General features: G+C 42.7%; 1 protein-coding gene across 3 annotated transcripts in view; it reads right to left on the reverse strand.

Annotated features, from left to right (window-relative positions):
• The window catches only part of zgc:154055 (uncharacterized protein LOC556036 homolog), a 37,754-nt gene extending 17,559 nt beyond the window's left edge, over positions 1 to 20,195 (reverse strand). Inside the window, exons 1-5 of one of the 3 annotated variants that reach the window (XM_060933303.1) lie at positions 19,695 to 20,193; positions 10,406 to 10,459; positions 9,529 to 9,637; positions 8,981 to 9,106; positions 1,748 to 1,921 (exon numbers count right to left, since the gene is read on the reverse strand). In XM_060933303.1, the coding sequence (XP_060789286.1) occupies positions 1,748 to 1,921; positions 8,981 to 9,106; positions 9,529 to 9,637; positions 10,406 to 10,459; positions 19,695 to 19,897 (666 nt within the window). In that variant the 5' untranslated portion in view covers positions 19,898 to 20,193. Of the gene's footprint in view, positions 1 to 1,747; positions 1,922 to 8,980; positions 9,107 to 9,528; positions 9,638 to 10,405; positions 10,460 to 19,694 lie in introns of all 3 variants that reach the window. The other 2 variants (XM_060933306.1, XM_060933304.1) reach the window with 2 other exon arrangements.
• Between the last annotated feature and the right edge of the window lie 6,700 nt (positions 20,196 to 26,895).

Genomic DNA, 26,895 nt, shown 5'->3' on the forward strand with positions numbered 1-26,895 from the left:
TGTAGAACGATGTCTGCACTGCAGCACCAGGTAGTTTGAGATGTCTGGGAACTCAACGGATGGATCATTTTCCAGCTTCTTCTTTACTAGCGTGTAAGGATCTATCCCATCACAAAGAGCAACTTCCTGAAAGTATCCTGACCGTGCATTGGCCTCGAAACTGCGAAAATAGTCAGAGATGGTTTCACTAGCTCTGGTTTGCCCACCTGACCACCACTTCATTCACTGGAAGTAAACTCGCAAGCACAAGTCACGTGACTGAATACAATCTATTCGAGATCAGACGTGTGTTCTAGACATGAAGATACTCCAGAACGACAGACCTGCGATTCAAGAAAACTTCAACGATCTGCTTACGTTGCCGTAAATCAATCATTACGTAACACAAACATTCTCTGACGTGAGCTCGACCCAAATCCGAATCAGGATTTTTCCGTTTATGTTGGAACTCACAACCTTTTACGATATGTCGCGTATAATTAACCCATTGACACCTGAAACGCCTGCAAAAAAACGTCTGCAAATGCCTAAGCCAGTTTTTAGAAAAGGTCCCCATCTGCCTGAGGGTTTTCTGAAATAAAAATAATTAATTGAAAGCGCCTATGAAAAATTCAATATTTCAGCCTCTGAAGCACATAAAGACATGAAATAAGTTGCATTTAAAAGATAAAATTCTCTGCTTTTATTGGATCATGCTCATTCAGCATTAACACTAACACATTTTTATAAAAAAAAACAAATCTGGCTTGCGTCTTGAAAATGACAAATCAACAATGCTGCGTTATGCAGCAACCAGCATTTGGGGCAATGTTGCGTTATGCAACAACCGGTGCTAGGGGCAATGTTGCGCGACGCAGCATCCGGCGTCAATGGGTTAAAGCCTAGGTCACAACCGGACGTACGATTTTTTGGCCGTGCAATTTTTGGCGTTTCCCAAATCGCTGCGTTTTTTTTGTTCATGGAGAAAGACGCACGTTGGCCGTAAGTTTGTCTTGCAACCTGAAAAAAACGTAAGCGTGGGGGCGTCGTGGCTCAGGTGGATAAGGCGCCATACCATAAATCCGGGGACGATTCCGACCTGAGGTCATTTCCCGATCCGTCCCCGTCTCTCTCCTGCTCATTTCCTGTCTCTACACTGTCCTATCCAATAAAGGTGGAAAAAGCCCAAAAAAAATCTTTAAAAAAAAAAACGTAAGCGCCCATAGAGTTTGTTTGACATGACAAAGAACCTCTGCGGCCAGTCTACGGCTCGAAAATCAGCACGTCACACGCGCGCCCTCCGTGCGTTTTTTGCACGTAGACCGGCCGTAGGAGCACATACGGCCGGTTCTGACCGAGGCTTTAATGGCAGCTTTTATATTCAAAAGGTTAAAACAGAGAAGTTGAACAATATCGACCTGACCTTTGACTCTGACCTTGATCTTGAATTTTTTTTTTGGTCTACCGGGACCTGAGTGTGTGATAGAGATATCTGTTTGGCGTGTGTGAAACTGGAACACGCTGTTCTCATTGCTATTTGTTTTGGTTTGTTAAATCCTTGAACTTTATCTTCTCTCATACATTCTGCTCTCTGTTTAATGAAGGCGATGTTGAATGGTAATGTCTTTCTTCCTTTTATCACACTCTGATCCTGACAGGTGATGTAACGGGACATAAAGTAGTAGTTGTGCCATGCAATGATGAATAATAGACTTATATCGAACTGAATCAGAATCCTGCAGCTGTTTCTGCAGCTGTCTCGTCTCACCATGCCGTTGCGGTGGTGGCAGTAGCACAGCACGGGGAATCTGCCGCCCTGCCGGAATCTCGCTGCCTTCACCAGAGCGCCATCATCCACCGAACTCGGTACGATCACGGCGCCCGGGTACGACGGACACACCGAGAAATCCGAGTTCACGTTACTGAGCCTCCATCTGTCCCACTGTTTAAGAAAAAGAAAGACAGAAAGAGGGACGGATAGCGTGATGAGGAATACATATACCACACTTTATTCAGGTTAAAACTATTTCTATCTTTTATTGTTGAAGTACAACCCCGATTCCAAAAAAGTTGGGACAAAGTACAAATTGTAAATAAAAACGGAATGCAATAATTTACAAATCTCAAAAACTGATATTGTATTCACAATAGAACATAGACAACATATCAAATGTCGAAAGTGAGACATTTTGAAATTTCATGCCAAATATTGGCTCATTTGAAATTTCATGACAGCAACACATCTCAAAAAAGTTGGGACAGGGGCAATAAGAGGCTGGAAAAGTTAAAGGTACAAAAAAGGAACAGCTGGATCAGAGATAAGTTTTCGTGAAATCTTTAATAACTTTTTATACAGTTCACTGTACAACCCCAATTGCGGCTCTCAGAAGTAAAGATGGGAAGAGGATCACCAATCCCCCTAATTCTGCGCCGACAAATAGTGGAGCAATATCAGAAAGGAGTTCGACAGTGTAAAATTGCAAAGAGTTTGAACATATCATCATCTACAGTGCATAATATCATCAAAAGATTCAGAGAATCTGGAAGAATTTCTGTGCGTAAGGGTCAAGGCCGGAAAACCATACTGGGTGCCCGTGATCTTCGGGCCCTTAGACGGCACTGCATCACATACAGGCATGCTTCTGTATTGGAAATCACAAAATGGGCTCAGGAATATTTCCAGAGAACATTATCTGTGAACACAATTCACCGTGCCATCCGCCGTTGCCAGCTAAAACTCTATAGTTCAAAGAAGAAGCCGTATCTAAACACGATCCAGAAGCGCAGACGTCTTCTCTGGGCCAAGGCTCATTTAAAATGGACTGTGGCAAAGTGGAAAACTGTTCTGTGGTCAGACGAATCAAAATGTGAAGTTCTTTATGGAAATCAGGGACGCCGTGTCATTCGGACTAAAGAGGAGAAGGACGACCCGAGTTGTTATCAGCGCTCAGTTCAGAAGCCTGCATCTCTGATGGTATGGGGTTGCATTAGTGCGTGTGGCATGGGCAGCTTACACATCTGGAAAGACACCATCAATGCTGAAAGGTATATCCAGGTCCTAGAGCAACATATGCTCCCATCCAGACGACGTCTCTTTCAGGGAAGATCTTGCATTTTCCAACATGACAATGCCAAACCACATACTGCATCAATTACAGCATCATGGCTGCGTAGAAGAAGGGTCCGGGTACTGAACTGGCCAGCCTGCAGTCCAGATCTTTCACCCATAGAAAACATTTGGCGCATCATAAAACGGAAGATACGACAAAAAAGACCTAAGACAGTTGAGCAACTAGAATCCTACATTAGACAAGAATGGGTTAACATTCCTATCCCTAAACTTGAGCAACTTGTCTCCTCAGTCCCCAGACGTTTACAGACTGTTGTAAAGAGAAAAGGGGATGTCTCACAGTGGGAAACATGGCCTTGTCCCAACTTTTTTGAGATGTGTTGTTGTCATGAAATTTAAAATCACCTAATTTTTCTCTTTAAATGATACATTTTCTCAGTTTAAACATTTGATATGTCATCTACGTTCTATTCTGAATAAAATATGGAATTTTGAAACTTCCACATCATTGCATTCCGTTTTTATTTACAATTTGTACTTTGTCCCAACTTTTTTGGAATCGGGCTTGTAAATCCCAATCCCTGCAATGGCACGGTAAGGGTTAAATCTCTGATATGTTTGGTTACACCTCATGAAAGCGACTCTTTAACTCACCTTTGCCCCGCTTTGGCTAAAAAGTGATGTGGAAGTGAAAAACCCCTAATACAAAAGACGCATGGAGAACCTGGTGAAGTGAAAAATAGAAAACTGAGAGTGAAAGACAACGAGCTGTGAAGAAAATAAAGAACTGTTCATGAGCTCAGAGAAAGGAAACGCTTCCACTTACAGAAGGTAAACAGCTTTTATTGATGACAAACTTCCCGGTCTGAGACCAGGTTCAACCATCTGATGTCCGTAATGATCTGCTATCTTCACGCTCCGAATGACAAACACACGAAACAGAAAAGCCGCGACGCTAAAATCACACCAGTTCTGTTCTGAATGGACAAGTGTCTGCTTTTAGTTTCACGTCCAACTGCGTTTCAGGGTAAAAACATGACGACAGTAAAGACTCCACCTCCTTCACGCTCTTCATTATAAAACTACCAGCACAAATGCTGATCAGATCTAGGGGGCGTGTCAGTCTGTGTAATCACCTGACACCACTGTCACTGATTGGCTGCGTGAATCTACAGTCTGGGCCGGAAAGAAATCAGCACCAGCCTCGATTCTCACTTCTTCACACCGATGTGTGCGTTTTCACTCCGGGACATCAGTCAGTGCTGCTGCTCTCAGTTCCACACAAACTCATCCCCTTTACAGCCTCAGAAAACCACCTGACACGGGAGCACGGTTTTCCCCAAAGCGTTTTAGCGTGTCGGGCCCGATACGCTCGCTCTGCCTGCCTGCCGATACGCTCAGTCGCTTTAGTTAAAATCCGATACGCTTAGATTTATACCGATACGTTAAATTTCCTACCCACAAATAGGAGAGCAAATAACAGATCCATTTACATACTGATTGATATTTGTGTTAAACAAGCCGTCTTTTTTTCCCCAGTGTCTGTGTTGATTCTGTCAAACTAATATATGTCCGCGTGGTATGATGTAAACAAACTAATCTGTTGGCTGTGTCAAGACCACAAGTTCAAACCGTCCAATAAAAACATTGAAAGAAAACGTCAAACATCCTGGAATTTTCCGTTTCATTATAAGCGATCTCATTGGCTGCTGATGTTGTCCCGCACCAGACGGACTAGGAAAAGACTCGCTGGACAAATTAATCCACATCAGCATGGATGACGGCGAGACGGACTATGAGAGGGCTGCCCAACACTGGGCCAAGCAAAAGCCAAGGAGGATTAATCTGCTTTAAAGGAGGAGAAAACTTAATTCATTCATTAGTTTGGGTTTGCAGAAAGATTACGTGCTTATAAACACTCTCACAAAGTGAAGCTGTCCAAATATAGCATCATTTCAAATAATAATCATAAGCATTTTTGGCAGTGTGATGTCACTGGGATCCGTTTAACAAAAGGCGGCTCCGGATTATTCTTTTGTTAAAGGCTCACCGCGACATCACACTGCCGAATACGCTTATCGTTATTATTCAAAATTATGCTACATTTGACACTTATTAACAAATTCCCTTCATGAACGTGTTTATAAATACATAATCTTTCTGCAAACTTAAACTGTAGAAATTAAGTTTTCTTTTCCTTTAAATATGCTTTAATCTTAATCTAGTCCATTTAATAAAGTGCCAAAATTTAAACTTTATAATATGCAGCTGCCTTTCTTTTCTTTTCTTTTCTTTTCAGTGTATCTTAGTTATACATGTATTACGGTAATTGCATCAGAAACATTCTAAATCATTACAGTTATAGTAATACAGCAGCTTATTTTAAGGCGGCAGGTCTTCGGTTCAGATCCCTTTGTGGTCAACAGGAGGTCATGATGATCGAGTCTCTTCATTGGGTTGCATAAGACAGAGCAAACCACTGTTCATATTTTCATGTGCATTTTTGTGACAGCACGACTTGATCATAGGTAATTAAGGGATCCCTGTAGATCTTCAATCGATCATAGACCTCAGTAATCTATAACACAACAGTTTAACTTGCATGTTGAACTTTAAGGTGAAATTTCAAATGTGTATACATTAATACTTTAATACATGAATTGTCTTGGCCAGGCCTAAGGGTCCCATCTGCATCTCATCATTGCTGAGGAGTGTGCTCCCATCACCCAATCAAGCATCCAGCCAGAGCAGGTCATGATATATTTTTTACCATATTAACATGCCATTGTTGTGTGTTATGCCTGATGTAAAGACTCTCGTCTCTGCGAGCCTACCACACAGATTTAATACTTGTCATTTTTAGGGCATACCTAACAACGTGTTTTCTTTCTCTCTCTCTCTCTTCCCCCCCCCATCTGTCCCTCTGAGTTACATGTTGATCCTGGGATTGAGATGCTGGCCTCTTCTGCCCCTCGGACCTGCTTGATCCATCCTGGTGCCCTGTGTCTGGTCGGAGTTTTATCACACCGCTCCTGTGAAGGACGGCCCCATGAGGACAGTTGAGGGTTATACCTGTTAAAACTGTTAATATTATAGTCAGGCTGTCTGTTGTTGCCCAAATGAGGATGGGTTCCCTTTTGAGTCTGGTTCCTCTCGAGGTTTCTTCCTCATGTCGTCTGAGGGAGTTTTTCCTTGCCACCGTCGCCACAGGCTTGCTCATTGGGGATAGATTAGGGATAAAATTAGCTCATGTTTTAAGTCGTTCAAATTCTGTAAAGCTGCTTTGCGACAATGTTTATTGTTAAAAGCGCTGTACAAATAAACTTGATTTGATTTGATTAATACTATTTAGGTCAGAAATAATTGAAACACTGGTAAAATCGATCCTATAATCATCATGGATCTAAAACCTCTCAGAGACCCTGAAAATGCACCTGAGAGCATCCATTTTCAAAACATTTTCCGGGGGGGCCACGCCCCCGCACCCCCTAGTTTCGCTTCGCGCCTTTGGCGCTTGCTTTCACACCACTGGCCCTCAATTGTCTGTGTATTATCATGCCAGAATTTAGGGCTTTAATTTTTTTCTGGGGAAAACACTGTGGGAGGAGTTTATACCTTTATTAAAGTTTTTATCTTTGAAAGAGAGGGAAGCCTTAGTGCCATCTATCTGTCTCTCTGTCTATCTATCTGTCTGTGTCTTTGTCTATCTATCTATCTATCTATCTATCTATCTATCTATCTATCTATCTATCTATCTATCTTTTAATATATATTTTTTACTTGTGTGGCTTGATATGTTCCTCTTCTGCTGCTATCCATTCTGCTGCTGCAAACAGGAAATTTCCCCATCGTGGGATAATAAAGGTCTATCTATCTATCTATCTATCTATCTATCTATCTATCTATCTATCTATCTGTCTGTCTGTCTGTCTATCTTTCTGTGTATCTGTCTGTCTGTCTGTCCGCCTGCCTGCCTCTATCTATCTATCTATCTATCTATCTATCTATCTATCTATCTATCTATCTATCTATCCCTAGGCTGACACTTGCACGACTTTTGGCCACGATTTTGTCGTGGCAAGTCATGCCATTTTGGGGCACGAACTGGGAGGCTCCCGCACTGTTCACGACTAGTTCACGCATAGTTCACGACAAGTTCACGAATGCGTGCCCGTCCACATTCACGAACTGGCACGACAAGTTCACGCATAGTTTACGGACTTCCCGCATTGGCACGACGAGTTTGCGCAATTCGGACGGGTGTCGTGCCGACTTGGGCACGCCTGTGTCATGCACAACCTCATCCTCATCAGATACCCACACGCAATTTCAGAAGTGGACCGCGAAGATCCGGACACACATGATCTGATCCCTGGTGGATGGAGGACTGACCGACACCTGCAGGGGCTGCTGCCTCTAACCGGCCATCATACCCAGAAGGATGCAAAGGATCAGCGAGACTACCTGTCACATTACTACATGTCCCCTGCTGGTGCTGTCCCTTGGCAAGAAAGAATGGTAGTAGCTTCATGAGCTGCATCCACAGTGTTCCATTTTTGAAATAAAAGAAACGAAACTCCCCCCCCCCCCCCCCCCAAAAAAAGTCATGCAGGAATAGAAAATAAAAGACATTAAAGAAAAAAGCAAGAAAAAAAATTGCGAATGGCGAGAAGTGTCCGGGAAGCCCTATATATACCCCCGCACCGACGCGAGCGCCACTGTCGCGCAGTAGTCGTCAACTGCTCGTGAACTGCTCGTGAACTCGTCGTGAACTGCTCGTGCCATGCGCAAACTGTTCGTGAAGTGCGTAAACTAGTCGTAAACTGCTCGTGCCATCAATGCGTGACCGTGTCAGTGGGAAGGCACGGCCACGCTGCGACGCGCACCAATTCGTGAACATGTCGTGAACTACTCGTGAACTCGACGTGAGCTGTTCATGAACTATTCGTGGCAGTTCGTGACAGTCGTGGCATGGCGCGCACTTCCACGCACTGGCACGCATCCTCCCGCATCGTCCCGACGAGATCACGAACAGTTTGCGCATAGTTCACGACCCGGTCGCAAAATTTTGTCGTGACCAAAATTTTGAACATTTCAAAATTCTCGTCCCGACATGGCACGCAGTCACGACGGGTTTACGCACACTTCACGCCAGTTTACGACTAGTTTGCGCACTGGCACGACTCGAGTCGTGCCAATGCGTGCCACGGAATCGTGCAAGTGTCAGCCTAGCCTATCTATCTATCTATCTATCTATCTATCTATCTATCTATCTATCTATCTATCTATCTATCTATCCTGTATGAACTGTCCCTTCTCCAGCACTTTGATGTGTTGTAAGTGTGTGTGTCTCTGCTGCTCATCATATTTCTAGAATTTCCTCCTCTCTGTCTGTCTGTCTGTCTGTGAGTCCTGGTTTGAAGTCAAACTGTGTTTTCTGTTTTGCTTGTTGTCATGAACAACTACATCATTTATTTATTTTCTCTTTTTTTCTACATTTTTATTTATTTATTTTCTGCAGCTTTTCTTTCTTACTTTTGCTTTTCTCTCTCTCTCTCTGTTTTGTTTTTCCACAGATGTGTAACTTTATACAGTATAACTTTTGAAACCCTTATTGTTCTCTGAAGTGGTGGTAGTGAGTGAGCGTGTGTGAGAGACAGAGAGAGAGAGAGAGAGAGATGTTGATCTAAAAAAATACAAGTGAGAGCACAAACGTTTAAAAATAAGAGTGAATTATGAATTTGAGAGGATGCGGAGGAGGATAAGTCATCGGGTCAAAACACACACACACCGTGCTTTTCCTGTGTCAGTTGCGCACGCTACAATTCATTCACTTCCTGTGCCAAGCCAACTGCTTCCTGTTTATCTTCTTTTAAGGGGTTTTGAATGCATGTGTGTACAGTTGTGTGTGTGTGTTGGAGATGAGCTCACCAGCCTTTCTGTTTGTCTGTAGTCCTGCTCTGGAGACGATAAACCCCACGGGTCGCTCAGGCTGAGGCCACGAGGCCGGTGGAAGAACGGGTACATTTCAGTCACATTCTCCAGGGAGGAGAGAGCCTATCCCCACACACACACACAGAATTTTTTTTCACAATTATGTTTTATTGATTAACAAACAAAACATCATACTTTTTTAATTTGTTTATGTGCAGCGTGTGTCCCGTGTACACATCCCTCTGGAAGTGCTGTTACCATAGAAACAATAACGTACTATAACGAACGCATTCACGTATATAAACCTGTTGTACCTCAGAAACCTTCCGACCAATCAGAATCCAGTATTCAACAGCACCTAATTATGTTTAAATTACTCAAAGCAGAAAGCCAACATTAAATATTAAATATTCATAACATGATAAAATTGGCAGCATGTGATTGGTCAAGAGCCGGGACGTTTAATTAATATGCAAAACGCTGACATCTGATTGCTTGAGCACCTTGAGCACGTTATTTATGACTCGTTAATAAAGTCCGAGCACCTCGATGGAGCTGGCGATGTTCAGGCACTCTTCCATTCCGGGAATATCGAGCTGGAGGATACGCAGGTCCTTACACTTGATCACGATGCTCCCAGACGATCCTGTTGTTCTACACACACACACACACACACACACACACACACACACACACACACACACACACAGCTCACTGGCTCTTACATTACACTGAGTATTTCTCTGCAGACAAAACTGAAAGAAGGCATGAGGAAGCGGTGAAGCTTGAAGCACATGAGTGCGGCTGCCATCAGCCATCAGCAAACACACTCCAAAGAGAAAGACGGACCATTTGCACCATTGCAGCTTTTTGCGTCGCTGGCGCCAATGTAGATTTTTTTAGATGTTTAATTTAGAGCAGCGATTGCTTTCTTTACACTCGTGCACAAAAAGGATTAGTTTCAGCTCATATTTTTACAAAGAGGACGGAAGTGTGTTGCATTTGAAGAACCACTAAAGCCATCATCACACCTGCTTCTGCAATCTCACTGCATACATGAGCATGATACTGAAGCAACAAACTTAATAATATGAATTTCATCTATAAATGCTGACAAAGATAAAGCACAAACAGCAATATAAGCAAAATAACCCAGGATAAATGCAACACAGGACAAAAAACAAGGATAACATAACCGGGCCCAGGAGTGAGCCCTGAGGGACGCCTTGTGTAATACGGACAGACAGAGGGACGTCACGTAAAAGTTAAACAAAAATAAAAGAATCAAAGGTTTTTTTCTTGCAACGCAAAACATAAGCACAGACTGCAACAATGCGCAGACAAAATATGGCCCGTAAATTCTTATTTTATAGAATTATAGATTTAAAAAAGGCCACTTTTTAGGACACAGCTGGATCAAACCTTTGCTTCTGGTTTGCTTTGCAGCTTTGTGGATATCCGAGAAGATTCTCAACACTGACACGGAGAGAGAAAGAGAGAGAGAGAACACAAATATCACATCATGATACGTGAAAACATTTTTACATTTCTACAAGACACGATGATGTGATGAATCTGCTGAATTTCTAGAAAAACACTTTGCCACTTTAATGAGTCACATGAAATTTTGTTGTACACAAATAGAACAATTTCTTATCTTCACTTCAAGGGTAAATATTTTTGATAATATTTTACTTGAAACATTATAATCAAATCAGCTTCTTCGAATAAAAGTTTGTAATTTAAAAAAAAAATTCAAAATGTTACTTGGTACAGCCGAAATCTCAGAAAAAGTGTATTTCGACTTACTTTATCACAAAGTTAATATTATACTGCAGGGTTCTCCACGGATTGAAAATATAGGGGGGTGGGGGTCAATCGGATGACCTTGAAACTAATTTGCATAAATGTACATATGTCATTTGCATAAAATACTCTCAAATAGTAATCATTTAGAATAGAGGAATCAAATGGACTGGTACAAAACACATTATACATCAAACATTACACATCATTTTCAGACACATTGAAATGGAACTGGAAAAAATATTTTTTTATTTAGCAAACTACAAAAAAAGAACAGAAAAGTACAGAAAAGTTTTTGTATTAACTATATTCACACTGCTCCACAAAAGCTGACATTGTTTGAAATGGAAATGTAATTGCAGGAACCACTGGAAAAAAAATATTTTTTTAGAGAGTAAAGTACATTGAAAAGATGTTGTTTTAACTATATTTACACTGCTCCATGGCTATATTTACACTGCTCCATCCATGTTCATCAGTTAACAGTCTAAGAAGATAAAAAAGAAAAATGACATTGTAATTTAAACTCATTCATACAGACTCAAGCAAAATGCACTGTAATAGTTACACAGCCTAACATGATCTCTAAAATATGGTTGCACAAAATGCTTTGATATTTGAAAGAAACTAACTCAAAATTACCTGCTTTCCTGCTTTCCTCACGGTTTTATAGGCAATATCACGCTTGCTGCACCAACTTTTAACTTTTTGTTTTATCCTTTATTTCTCTGCCGACAATAACAATCAATTATCTCGAACTTGGTGTCGATTCACACGTTATTATAAAGGCGTGTTATCTCCTGGCGCAAGAACAATGTGTCAAAAACGTCGAAGTGTGAAACGCTTTTCTTAAGCCTAGGTCACAACCGGACGTACGATTTTTTGGCCGTGCGATTTTTGGCGTTTCCCAAATCGCTGCGTTTTTTTTGTTCATGGAGAAAGACGCACGTTGGCCGTAAGTTTGTCTTGCAACCTGAAAAAAACGTAAGCGCCCGTAGAGTTTGTTTGACATGACAAAGAACCTCTGCGGCCGGTCTGCGGCTCGAAAATCAGCACGTCACACGCGCGCCCTCCGTGCGTTTCTTGCGTTTTTTGCACGTAGACCAGCCGTAGGAGCACGTACGGCCGGTTGTGACCGAGGCTTTAGACTATAATCATCAGACTGACTAAACTAATTGCTGGTAAATGAGATTCACACTCGGGTGTTGTCGCGTTGTCGGTACTCCAACAGAGAAAGGCTATCTGTCACAAAGAAAACAAAGGGACGTCTCTTCCTTTTGTAAAGGGGCGGCAGAAATTAAACGGGGGCGGGAATCACAGAAAGGGGGGTGGCCAGCACCTCTAAAACCCCTCGTGGAGAACCCTGATACTGTATCATCTTTTTAGATAGGATGAGCTTTTTTACTTCCGGTAAAATCGTGTGCTCTGATTGGTTCCTTGGCAGGCACTATTTTTCCGTAATGCCCGTGGGCGATTACGGACTTTCTTTCTTTCCAAGGCACCAGCTTTCAATGTTGCAAAAAAAAAAAAAAATATGCACTGGAAATCAAAACGGAATAAAAAACAGCCGAAACACAAAAGATGAATTGGTCAGTGAGTTATTCAAGAAATGACGAGATGAGATGAGTAACAAAAAGCATTCAGAAAGCGAATTTTATTACCCCAAAGAGGCTGCGAAAGCCATGATGAAGACGACAACTTTGTTGACAACGTAAATGGTGCCGGTGAAGACTGGCTGTCTATTTTAATCTTAGAAATAAAAACAAGCCATATAATAAATTCATTAACCTTGCTTGCTCGGTCCTCACGGGAAAATATCAGACTGATTCTTTTTGTACTTTGCTACTGTACCTTTAAGTACTTTTAGTGTTTATTGTTTACACTAGGATCAGACGATGATGGTCACCATGTCAGATTAGCCAATCATAATCATAGTGCTGTAAATTCTTGCTGTCAGGAGACTGCAAACACTACAAGTTTGACCCTGACCAATCATCGTTCATGTCCTTGCATGTCACTGGGGAGGAGGGACAAGAAATTGACTACTTTCACATTATCCGTAATGCTTTGTGCCTTGAGGGGTTGTTGGCTGTCCATTGCTAGCGATGATGACTGCTTCATTAGGATCCACAGAAACGCAAATGGGCCACAAGGCCAGCACCAGAGTGACAAAATCGCCCACAGTGGTGGCACGAATGGCCCGGCCAAGCTGCCATGGAACGTCTGGCCTTGTCAGCTCTTGCATACTATTCTCCTCTCCTAACAAAGCACCTTGCACAGTAAGGTAAGACAAATAATGTCGTGCCCCCATCGTGTTGTCTCTCTGGACCTCCAGACCTGATGCCAAGTGGTGCACAAAAGTGCCACAGACCTGACAGGTATGGAAGTTGCCCCGCAGTGATAACTGACTTGCCGAGTGATGGCCATTTGCACGGCTCTTCCGCATGCCATCTGGTGGTGCGCCATTGATCCTGTCGGGTTCATCTGCCACATTGCACTGAAAAGCACCCTGCTCCCAGCGCCTTATTGGTGATGTACTATTTAACCCCTTGCTGGAACCCAGGCAGGTGCTACCGCTTCAGGACCTGGGAGCAATAATGATTAAGGGGTAACTCCACTTTCCCCAATACTCAAGTCCTCCCAGACCTGAGACTCACCACCAGTTGCAGTTTAAAGTCATACCCAGGACTAAAGACCCCCAGGCCTTGAGGGGTAATGAAAATATAAACAAACTAAAACAACACGGCATCACACACTGACTGTAATCTTTCCAATTTAAAACTCCCTAACACCTTCAAAGAAGTGTCGAAACTAACTAAACCAAAGCTGAAAGAAATCTGCAAAGCCTTTTCTGTGGACTTCGAGAAATCAACCGGTAAAAAAAAAATCGCTTGTAAATATCGTATCGAACGCTTTGAACATCTCTACTTCACGTGACAGTGAGCCAGCAGCCTTCTTTGTCTGTGAGCACGGGTGTTCCAACCTGCAGAAGGTAAAAGATTGGCAGAATAGCTTTGAAAGATCGACACTGATCGCAGAAGAATCCACAGTGAAATGGTTTCTGCTGGGTGCTGGTTACGATAAGGAAGTCATCAGAAAATACAAAACGCTTCGTGCACAGGAACACAAGCAAGGAATTCACTCAGTCAAGTAAGTCCTGTAAACACAGCAGAACTGTCAGATATATTTTCTAAGTTGATTTTGAGTTCGGGGCGGCACGGTGGTGTAGTGGTTAGCGCTGTCGCCTCACAGCAAGAAGGTCCGGGTTTGAGCCCCGTGGCCGGCGAGGGCCTTTCTGTGCAGAGTTTGCATGTTCTCCCCGTGTCCGCGTGGGTTTCCTCCGGGTGCTCCGGTTTCCCCCACAGTCCAAAGACATGCAGGTTAGGTTAAAGGTGGAGTATGAGATTTTTTTCAGGAGTATTTTTTACCATATTGCTTGAAAAGCTCCTCACACCCATGTTGCAAGCAGTACAATAGAAGGTTTGACCCAAAAACGAAATATTTTAATCCAGTCTACAGTGTAAAATAAAGGAAAAACGCCATCCAATCCTATCGAGGTACCACCTCAAAATGATTTGATACTGACACGTCAATCAGACTGAAGCCCGCGACCAGCCCCTCCCTTATGTGTGTGTGTGTGTGTATGTGTGAGAGAGCGAGCAGCCAGGATTTTCTCAGTGCGCTCCCTCCAAACAATGGGGATTTACACGAAAACGGAAGGAGATATTTACAAAATTCTTTCACAGTGAGCGCCACAAGGAACTCCTGAACACACTGATGTAATTTTTTTGTCTGTAGTGTAAAAAATGAGGTCACTAGAGCGAGTTAAATACGAGTGACTTTTCTGCCAAGTTTTATAATGGAAGTCTATGGGGCTGGGCGGCTGTCCTCTCTTCACTTTCAGGCTTCTCATTCAAAAACTCCAAGTCCTATCGTGTAGGTAGACACATTGTGTGAATCAGGACAAGTGTGGCTACTACTTTTGAGAAAATTATCTGTGTGGAGTGAAAATTGGGGCTGAAAACACAGTTTAAATGAGAAAGTTTGAGCTATTTTTCCAAGCTCTCTACACTCTCCACTGGTGTGTAACGCAATAGACACCCATTATAAGGCTGATTTTCTCAGGCTTTATAAGGGGGAGGAGGGGTGGAGACGCGGGGGGGGGGGGGGGGAGCATGGCGAGGGCGGGCGGGTTTCTTTTCAAAATATGGCTTGCGGGAACCGTTATTCCAAAATCTCGTACCCCACCTTTAACTGGTGACTCTAAATTGAGCGTAGGTGTGAATGTGAGTGTGAATGGTTGTCTGTGTCTATGTGTCAGCCCTGTGATGACCTGGCGACTTGTCCAGGGTGAACCCCGCCTTTCGCCCGTAGTCAGCTGGGATAGGCTCCAGCTTGCCTGCGACCCTGTAGAACAGGATAAAGCAGCTAGAGATAATGAGATGAGAGATGAGATGAGATTTTGAGTTCCTTCACTCTGGTCTTCCTCGAGCTCATACGCTACCAGATTACGACAATCTTTGGGCTGTTAGAGGAAGCTGTTAGGACTACAGGGTCAAATACTACAATCTACCTATGTAAACACTAAAAGGGGAAGGACATGTCAGCTTAGAAGAAGAAGAATGCCTTTACTGTCACCGCACAAAGGTACAACAAAATTTAGTTCATCATAGGAGAGCAAAGCCACTGCGTACTTGTGCATCGCCACTCTTGGGCACTTCAACCCAAGGCCGTCCCATGTTAACCTAACCACGTATCTTTGAACTGTGGGGGAAACCCATGCAGACACAAGAAGAACATGCAAACTCCACACAGAAAGGGCCCTGTCGGCCACTGGGCTTGAAACCAGAACCTTCTTGCTGGGAGGCAGCAGTGCTAACCACTACACCACCATGCTGCCGCTGACACCACATCGTTTGTGCTTCGTTTTGGGAGTTGATCCTTCAATTAAAATCGTCCTTTTCAGTTCTTTGCCTTGCCTTTGTTTTTCAGCTTCCGCACTTTTTATGACTAAACACAAAGACAGACAGGTTGTAGGTTTCGTAACTCGGATCATCAGACTTTACTCCACCACTGAAGTGTGCAGAACACAGTCGCGTGTTGTCTGCCGGTATAAAATTTTGATGGCGAATTCTGTCGAACCACGCTTTTCGACGCTTAGCTTCTTTAGGTATTCTATAAAACTTTAAATCAGGAAAAGTCATTTTTCCCTGTGTGAATTCGAAGAAATGACTGAGGTTATCTGACTTAGTAAACAAATATTGCTCCTGGTTTTAATATTTTAATATTGCCTTCCCCCCCAAGGGGCAAGGCACTACGGGTATGTGCAAGCAGTCAATTGTCAATCACGGCTACGTCAAGGAACACGTCGTCTGTCTGCTGCCATCCTCATAGCTGAGGGTCAGCGATCCGGGAAGCCATCAGCTAGCTTCCATGGTGATTATAGCACGCCAGAGGGACCCAAAGCCTCATCTGGTGGCAGGTACACATACACACCTGTGGGCAAGTGAGAATAGCCAACTGAACTAATCTGCATGTCTTTGGACTGTAGGAGGAAATCCACACAAAAACAGGGAGAACATGCAAACAGAAAGGCCCCGTTCAGCCACTGGGCTTGAACCCAGAACCTTCTTGCTGTGAGGTGATAGTGCTAACTACTGCACCACTACACCACCAAACACACTGTAAACTAGGTGAGAAAAGACAAAAAATTCTGACACGTGTACAAGTCAGAATTACGAGGACGAGTTTTTTTGGGACTCGTCAGTAACCTGGAACATCTTACTTAGCACTGTTTATGTTTTTATGTTTCTTTGGTTTAAAGAGTATCTTGGGAGAAGAACGCTGGAGATGCAGATAGAAGGAAAAGACGAATACCAAAGATGAGATTTATGGATGTGGTGAAGGAGGACATGAGGATGGTCAGTGTGATGGAAGAAGATACAGAGGACAGGAGGAGATGGAGGGACGTTATCTGCTGTGGAGTTCCCTAACGGGAACAGAAGAAGAAGAAGACAAAGACAAAGGTCTAAATATCCACCATTAAAAGCTCTGCACCCCGAAACGCATTCTTTAAAACATTAACGAGGGGTTATCGTAACTAAAATGCATTAGCTCACTACATTATTTAGCTCGGATGAAGGGTTTTGTTTCACAACTCAACGTTCTTCAAGAACATTTTATCACTTGTATCGTACTGAAAGAAGAACCTGCTCGTCTTGATAGTTTCACACGACCCAGTTTACAATCTGCTTTGCTTTTCATTGCTGTTATTATGAATAGTGAAAAACGTTCAGATTTGCTGGTATCGTTTCACGCCGTAAAAATAAAAACAACACCGACTTGCTTTACGTCACACCTGGTATTGAATATTAGTATCGCGATCACGATATCGGACCGATTCCTGTACAGTATCAGTATCGATCCATCCCTGGTACAAAACATGGTACAGTTTAGTAATTTTTTTTTTCTGAGACTTTGACGTGAATTAAAATCAACATGTTTTATTCGACCAACCTCCCAGGATGTGGAACCTTATAGTTTTGTAGGACAGTTAATGATTGTGTGACGAGGCCAGCCAAAACAAACACCATGCTCGCAGCTTACTGATAAGTTTATTTATAAAAGAACAGGTTTAGAAATGTCAGACACACACCAGGAACCTAAACACAAGATCAGAAATACTGTTGTCCTTTACTTATACCGTATCTATCTATATAAACACTCACTGGTCACTTTATTAGGAACACCCCCTATATCCACCTGCTGTTTTCTGCAGTTCTGTAATCAGCCGATCCCTCGACAGCAGCACGATGCGTCAAATCACGCAGATACAAATCACGAGCTTCAGTTAATTAATGTTCACAATGTTCAAACATCAGAACGGGAAAAATTGTGATCTCACAGCGAAGTGTGACTTTCTTCCACTGTGCCATGGGTGCTGGTTTGAGCCAGATGAGTACGAGGTTCAAGTAATTCAGAAACTGCTGATCTCCTTCCTGGGGTTTTCACACACAACAGTTTCTAGAGTTTACACAGAATGGTGCCAAAAACAAAAAAAAAACACCGAGTGAGCGAGTGAGAGCTTTGTGGATGGAAACAAACGCCTTGTTGATAAGAGAGGGTCAGAGGAAAATGGCCAGATTGGTTCGAGCTTTTTTGCCAGGAAGGATATAGTAACTCCTATATAATCACTCTTTACAACCGTGGTGAGCAGAAAAGCATCTCAGCATGCAACAGGAGAAAGAACATATTGGGTTCCAGTCCTGCAGCCAAGAACAGGGAACTTAGAATCAACAAGTTCCTATTAAAGTGGCCGGTGAGTGTATATGAAGTATATGAGCCACAGTGTGTACATTGGCTCATTTTTATTCTATATTGTTATAACTCACACTGTCACTCTGTACAGTCTGTACTGTAGGATTATGGTTATTTTACACTTTACTGTACCACTGTAACTAGGGTTAACCCTAACACCTAACCCTGACCCCTATCCCCTAACCCTGACCCCTAATCTCTCACCCTACCGCTAATCCCTCACCCTACGCCTAATCCCTTAACCCTAACCCCATCCCTTAACCCTTATCCTTTAACTCTAACCTAATCCCTAACCCTAACCTCTAACCCCTATCCCTTAACCCGGACCCCTAACCTTACCCTGAACCCCTAACACTAACCCCTAAACCCCAATCCCTAACTCCTAACCCCATCCCTTAACCTGAACGCCAAACACTAACCCCTAATCCCTAACCCCTCACCCTAACTCCTATTCCTTAACCCGAACCCCTAACACCTAACCCCTATAAATAACCCTAATCCCTAACCCATATCCCTTAACCTGAACCCCTAACCCTAACCCAAACCCCTAACCCTACCCTTAATCCCTAACTTGAACCCCAAACACTAATCCCTATCACTAACCCCTCACCCTAACTCCTATCCCTTAACCTGAACCCCTAACACTAACCCCTAATTCCTAACACTAACCCCATCCCCTTACCCTAACTCCTATCCCTTAACCTGAACCCCTAACACTAACCCCTAATTCCGAACACTAACCCCATCCCCTTACCCTAACTCCTAACCCCAACACCTAACCCCTAAAAATAACCCTAATCCCTAACTCCATCCCTTAACCTGAACCCCATGCCTAACCCGAACCCCTAACCCTACCCCAATCCCAAACACTAACCCCTAATCCCTAACCTGAACCCCATCCCTAACCTGAACCCCATCCCTAACCTGAACCCCTAAGCCTACCCCTAATCCCAAACACTAACCCCTAATCCCTAAACTGAACCTCAAACACTAATCCCTATCCCTAACCCCTCACCCTAACTTCTAACTCCTATCCCTTAACCCGAACCCCTAATCCCTAACCGCTATCCCCTAACCCTAATCCCTAACCACTATCCCCTAACCCTAACCCAGGTTAACCCGAACCCCTAACCCTACCCCTAATCCCTAACCGCTATCCCCTAACCCTACCCCTAACCGCTATCCCCTAACCCTACCCCTAATCCCTAACCGCTATTTCCTTACCCTAACCCAGGTTAACCTGAACCCCTACCCCTAATCCCTAACCGCTATCCCTACCCCTAATCCCTAACCACTATCCCCTAACCCTACCCCTAATCCCTAACCGCTATCCCCTAACCCTACCCCTAATCGCTATCCCCTAACCCTAACCCAGGTTAACCCAAACCCCTAACCCTAGATTTCTGAATACGGTAAAGTGTAAAGTGTCCCGGATTATTTTTATTTTGGTACAATAAACCCTGTGCAGCTGATGATGCTCTTTAATCTAAATTACCACTCACTGTATGCAAATTGTGAACCCATGGAATGAGATGTGATGGGACTCAGAGCTCCGGGATGATGCTCAGTGCCTGGGTTTGTTTTTTACCTCTTCTCGATGGCATCGATGTTCCTGAGGAGCAGCAGGAGCTGCCAGGCGCTGTCCCCCCCCTCCCCCTCCTCCTCCTCCCTGCCCGAGAACAGCAGGTGGTGGCCGGTCACACACAGCGCGCCTCTGCGCGCGCCGCGGGAAGCCACCCGCAGCACCACGTCCTCCACATTGGCCGTCTTAATGTGCTCGGAAAACTCCATCTCCCACCATCACACACATCCACCATCACGCACAGGGCTGGAGGGGCCACAAAAGCGCCTCAGACACCTTCCGCTCTGAACCCTTCCGTCTTCCCTGCAAGAAGTGATGACTGAATCGGTTCCTTTAGAACAACTCAGAAACGAGTTGATCGGGAGAATCGATTCGCAACCGCAAACTGAACTAAACCAAACAAACCATGTCAAGTCTGCGTTTTAATCTGATTTCGTTTCATCTGTTTTCTTTCCCCTCCTCGCTGTCACGTCCTGCACAGCTTTCCGTGGCCAGGAACCAACCGATTCAACAGGATACGAGTTGGTGAACCGATTCGTTTTAAAGAGTCGCATCAGTAAAAATGAATCAGGATGGATTTCTAGGTACAGTATTAAAATGCTCCGCCCTTAAATCTGAAGTGCATGTTTATTTCACAAACAAAAGGTCTTTTATTTATAATGTAGCGTGTCAAATTAAAATTAAAGTGCAGAATTAAACAACAAACAAACTCAATTTAAAAAATTGTAATATGTAAATGTGTATGTGTGCAGTGTGTGTGTGTGTGTGTATACAGTGTGTGTGTGTGTGTGTGTGTGTGTATATACTGTGTGTGTGTGTGTATATACAGTGTGTGTGTGTGTGTGTGCAGTGTGTGTATACAGTGTGTGTATATACGGTATACTGTGTGTGTGTGTGTGTGTGTGTGTGTATACAGTGTGTGCAGTGTGTGTATACAGAGTGTGTGTGTGTGTGTGTGTGTGTGTGTGTGTGTGTGTGTGCGCAGTGTATGTAGTGTGTGTATACAGTGTGTGCAGTGTGTATACAGTCTGTGCGGTGTGTGTGTGCAGTGTGTATAGTGTGTGTGTGTGTGTGTGTGTGTGTGTGTGCGCAGTATGTGTAGTGTGTGTATACAGTGTGTGCAGTGTGTATACAGTCTGTGCGGTGTGTGTGTGTGTGTGTGTGTGCAGTGTGTATACAGTGTGTATAGTGTGTGTATACAGTGTGTGTGTGTGTGTGTGTGTGCGCAGTGTGTGTAGTGTGTGTATACAGTGTGTGCAGTGTGTATACAGTCTGTGCGGTGTGTGTGTGTGTGTGTGTGTGTGTGTGTGTGTGTGTGAAAACATAACTGCATAGCATATACACACACTGTACACACACACACTACACACTATACATACACTGTACACACACTGCACACACTGTATACGCACACTGTACACACACATTGCACACATACACTGCACACACTGTATACACACACTACACAATATACACACACTGTATACACACACTGTATACACTGTATACACACACTGTATACACACACTACACAATATTCACACACTGTATACACACACTGTATACACTGTATACACACACTGTACTGGTATATACACATTACACAATACAGGATACAGGTAGTCGTCGACTTACGACCTATGCGACTTACGACCGATCGACTTTACGACCGTCTGGTTATGACTGGCAAGTGTTTCCCAGCTGAGCGTACAACAGTTTCCGCCCCAGCTCCTGGTTTATGAAACGAGCAAATGCTCCCGCCAGCCCGAGCGCTGCAACAGCTGATGATGACGTAGACGACCCACAGCCAAGCACCAGTGATGCCAGCGGTCACTAAGTTTTGTATTTTGCTATGTTTTACATTTGTATTTTGGTATGTTTCAAACTAAAATTTTTCTATTTTTCACACCTGTATTTCGTATTTTTTGTTTTGCACATATTAAATGAATTGTACTGTACGCAGTGTAGTATGCAGTGTTTGACTTAAACCAAATAATGAGCCGAGGTAATGAAATAAGAAAATGTTGATAAAATAAGACTTTAAGATGATTACAATATCATTACACATCACAATATACTTACGTTCATTTAACATAGGCCGACTTACGACCAGATCGGTTTACGACCGGTCAGTCATAACCAAACGCAGTCGTAAGTCGACGACTACCTGTATACACACACTGTATACACAGACTGTATACACACACACACACTACACAATGTACACACACTGTATAAACACACTGCACATTTAAAAAAAGAAAAAAAAACCATTGTGGTTTTCGTAGCCCTGAAAGAAACAATGACTGTATATCAAAATTAAAAAAAAAATGAAATGCACAAAACTTCTTTCTTCAACATGTTGCTCTATTTTCCCTTTGATTAACAAACTCTTACATTACCCACAATCCTGTTCTGATCTCCTTCTTCTTCTTCTTCTCTACCGAAACCGAGCGATGCAGCGACGCTTTAGTACTTTAGCCTGTCCAGCTTTCTCACCTCCTCATCTGTGGACTCTGCTCAAACAGATCAGCTTCCAAAGCGTCAGCTTTCGTGCTCATTCCACTGTCAACACAGTCGCGCTCGTCATCTCATACATCGCTAACGAGCTCAGCTAAAGCTTTGGGTTTAGGATTTGTTCTTCACCAGCATCTGTACGAATTCTACGATAGATTCTTTCTCAGTAATATGATGTTCACTGGAAAATAGTTTGTATTTCGGAGCTAACAGTGAAATCTGGACTGTTCCTCATTATGTGTGTTGATTTTTTTCTCATATAAAAGTCTGTAGTAAGTGTTTGAGCAATAACAATAACTCCTGTGATGTCTGAGCAACGCACAACTGCTCAGTTCTTAATTAGCACCAGTCACTAAACACATCATAAATATCTCAGTATCAACATATTGAATGTGTTTCACATGAATGTGGAGGTTTCTTTTAAAGGTTCTAAGCAGAACCCTAGAACTTATACACAGTGGTGCTTGAAAGTTTGTGAACCCTTTAGACCTTTCTATATTTCTGCATAAATATGACCTAAAACATCATCAGATTTTCACACAAGTCCTAAAAGTAGATAAAGAGAACCCAGTTAAACAAATGAGACAAAAATATTATACTTGGTCATTTATTTATTGAGGAAAATGATCCAATATTACATACCTGTGAGTGGCAAAAGTATGTGAAGCTTTGCTTTCAGTATCTGGTGTGACCCCCTTGTGCAGCAATAACTGCAACTAAACGTTTGCGGTAACTGTTGATCAGTCCTGCACACCGGCTTGGAGGAATTTTAGCCCGTTCCTCCGGACAGAACAGCTTCAACTCTGGGATGTTGGTGGGTTTCCTCACATGAACTGCTCACTTCAGGTCCTTCCACAACATTTCCATTGGATTAAGGTCAGGACTTTGACTTGGCCATTCCAAAACATTAACTTTATTCTTCTTTAACCATTCTTTGGTAGAACGACTTGTGTGCTTAAGGTCGTTGTCTTGCTGCATGACCCACCTTCTCTTGAGATTCAGTTCATGGACAGATGTCCTGACATTTTCCTTTAGAATTTGCTGGTATAATTCAGAATTCATTGTTCCATCAATGATGGCAAGCCGTCCTGGCCCAGATGCAGCAAAACAGGCCCAAACCATGATACTACCACCACCATGTTTCACAGATGGGATAAGGTTCTTATGCTGGAATGCAGTGTTTTCCTTTCTCCAAACATAACACTTCTCATTTAAACCAAAAAGTTATATTTTGGTCTCATCCGTCCACAAAACATTTTTCCAATAGCCTTCTGGCTTGTCCATGTGATCTTTAGCAAACTGCAGACGAGCAGCAATGTTCTTTTTGGAGAGCAGTGGCTTTCTCCTTGCAACCCTGCCATGCACACCATTGTTGTTCAGTGTTCTCCTGATGGTGGACTCATGAACATTAACATTAGCCAATGTGAGAGAGGCCTTCAGTTGCTTAGAAGTTACCCTGAGGTCCTTTGTGACCTCACCGACTATTACACGCCTTGCTCTTGGAGTGATCTTTGTTGGTCAACCACTCCTGGGGAGGGTAACAATGGCCTTGAATTTCCTCCATTTGTACATAATCTGTCTGACTGTGGATTGGTGGAGTCCAAACTCTAGAGATGGTTTTGTAACCTTTTCCAGCCTGATGAGCATCAACAACGCTTTTTCTGAGGCCCTCAGAAATCTCCTTTGTTCGTGCCATGATACACTTCCACAAACATGTGTTGTGAAGATCAGACTTTGATAGATCCCTGTTCTTTAAATAAAACAGGGTGCCCACTCACACCTGATTGTCATCCCATTGATTGAAAACACCTGACTCGAATTTCACCTTCAAATTAACTGCTAATCCTAGAAGTTCACATACTTTTGCCACTCACAGATATGTAATATTGGATCATTTTCCTCAATAAATAAATGGCCAAGGATAATATTTTTGTCTCATTTGTTTAACTGGGTTCTCTTTATCTACTTTTAGGACTTGTGTGAAAATCTGATGATGTTTTAGGTCATATTTATGCAGAAATATAGAAAGGTCTAAAGGGTTCACAAACTTTCAAGCACCACTATATATATATATATATATATATATATATATATGAGGCTACTATTAAGGCGATGTCAAGTTTTAATATTGTTCCAAGTGTGATTCACTGACGCTGCACTAACGAGCTGCTGGTGTTTGGTTATCTGATCAGATCTTCACCACACTTTCGTTTTCTCCTTCTGCTGGGCTGAGCTTCAGACACAAGAGGAAGGAAATGAAGTTTCATCAGACTTTTGCAAAACTGCAGGTTTACCAACAGGACTGTTTCTGCATGAGGGACTGCTTGTATAATAATCTCATCTCATCTCATTATCTCTAGCCGCTTTATCCTGTTCTACAGGGTCGCAGGCGAGCTGGAGCCTATCCCAGCTGACTACGGGCAAAAGGCGGGGTACACCCTGGACAAGTCGCCAGGTCATCACAGGGCTGACACATAGACAACCATTCACACTCACACCTACGCTCAATTTAGAGTCACCAGTTAACCTAACCTGCATGTCTTTGGACTGTGGGGGAAACCGGAGCACCCGGAGGAAACCCACGCGGACACGGGGAGAACATGCAAACTCCACACAGAAAGGCCCTCGCCGGCCCCGGGGCTCGAACCCAGACCTTCTTGCTGTGAGGCGACAGCGCTAACCACTACACCACCGTGCCGCCGTATTTCAACATATTTAATTTATTAATGTATTATTTTTTTTAAATAACACTACAAAATATAGAAAATAAAATATTAAAAATATAGTCGTAATATGGAGAATGATAAAATATAGATAAATAAAAAAATATTAAAATGTATAATTCTCAGCTGTTTGTTTCCTCCTGTTTTAAATCAGTGATAAACGCAGCCTGATGAATGTTTATGAATTATTGATATTCCTGATTTTCAGTGCATAAAAACACCCTTTATGTTTAAAGCTGTGAAGATGGAGAAGTTGAGCAGTGGATGATGTTAAACCAGGATCCAGAGATGGATAAAGGTCCTGTAGATTTTAAACAGGTTGCGAAGTGAGTGAAGTTAAAAATGCTTGAACACGTTGGATTTTTTAAGTTTATATTTATATTCTTTTATCTTCTTGCTGCTGTGTTTTGATTGTGGTGGAGTTTGTTGGTTGTAGTAGCAGGAAGTCCTATGGGTGAAATGTTATAGTAGTGAAAGTGAGAAAAACAAAAACAAAACAAATGTGTGTGTGTGTGTGTGTGTGTGTGTGTGTGTGTCACATTTTGTGTCACATGAGCTTCCTTCATTAGTATTTAGCATTAAATTTGCTTGTGGCATTAATTCTATTAAAACACACACACACACACACTATTAGTTTGCATATTTTTATTCATTCAATTTCACATGACACTAAACTAATATTTCTACATTCAGAGTAAAATTCCACGAACCAAGGATCCACACTTAACTGAATATAGATAGATAGATAGATAGATAGATAGATAGATAGATAGATAGATAGATAGATAGACACACACAGTGGCATGCAAAAGTTTGGGCACCCTTGCTGAAAATGTCTGTTACTGTGAATAGTTAAGTGAGCAGAAGATGAACTGATCACCAAAAGGCATAAAGGTAAAGATGACATTTCTTTTCAGCATTTTCTGCAAGATTTCTGTATTATTTTTGTTTTGTACAACTGGAGAGTGAAAAAAGAAAAAGAACACCATGCGAAAGTTTGCGCACCCCAATACATTTGAGTTCTCAGGTAACTTTTATCAAGCTTCCAGACCTTAATTAGCTTATTGAGCTGTGGCTTGTTCAAATTCTTCGTTAGGAAAGGTCAGATGATGCAGATTTCAAAGCTGTATAAATTCTCTGACTCCTCAAACTTGTCCCTAAAATCAACAGCCATGGGCTCCTCTAAGCAACTCCCTCGCATTCTGAATAATAAAATAATCGATGCTCACAAAGCAGGAGAAGGCTACAAGAACGTAGCAAAGTGTTTTCAGGTAGCTGTTTCCTCAGATCGTAATGTTATTAAGAAATGGCAGTTAACAGAAACAGTGGAGATCAAGGTGAGGTCTGGAAGATGAAGAAAACTTTCTGAAAGAACTGCTCGTTGGATTGCTAGAAAGGCAAATAAAAACCCCTGTTTGACTGCAAAAGACCTTCAGAAAGATTGAGCAGACCCTGGAGTGGTGGTGCACTGTTCTACTATGCAGCAACACCTGAACAAATATGACCTTCATGGAAGAGTCATCAGAAGAAAAACGTTCCTGCGTCCTAGCCACAAAATTCAGCGTCTGAAGTTTGCAAATAAGCATCTAAGCAAGCCTGATGCATTTTGGAAACAAGTCCTGTGGACTGATGAAATCAAAATAGAACTTTTTGGCCATAATGTGCAAAGGTATGTTTGGAGAAAAAAGGGTGCCAAATTCCAGGAAAAGAACACCTCTCCAACTCTGAAGCATGGGTGTGGATCGATCATGCTTTGGGGTTGTGTTGCAGCCAGTGGCACAGGGCACATTTCATTGGTCGAGGGAAGCATGGATTAGAATAAATACCAGCAAATTCTGGAAGCAAACATCACACCATCTGTAAAAAAGTTGAAGTTAAAAAGAGGACGGGTCCTACAATAAGACGATGATCCAAAACACACCTCAAAATCTACAATGGAATACCTCAAGAGGCCCAAGCTGAAGGTT

This window comes from Neoarius graeffei, chromosome 11, assembly GCF_027579695.1.
Source record: "Neoarius graeffei isolate fNeoGra1 chromosome 11, fNeoGra1.pri, whole genome shotgun sequence".
NCBI lineage: Eukaryota > Metazoa > Chordata > Actinopteri > Siluriformes > Ariidae > Neoarius > Neoarius graeffei.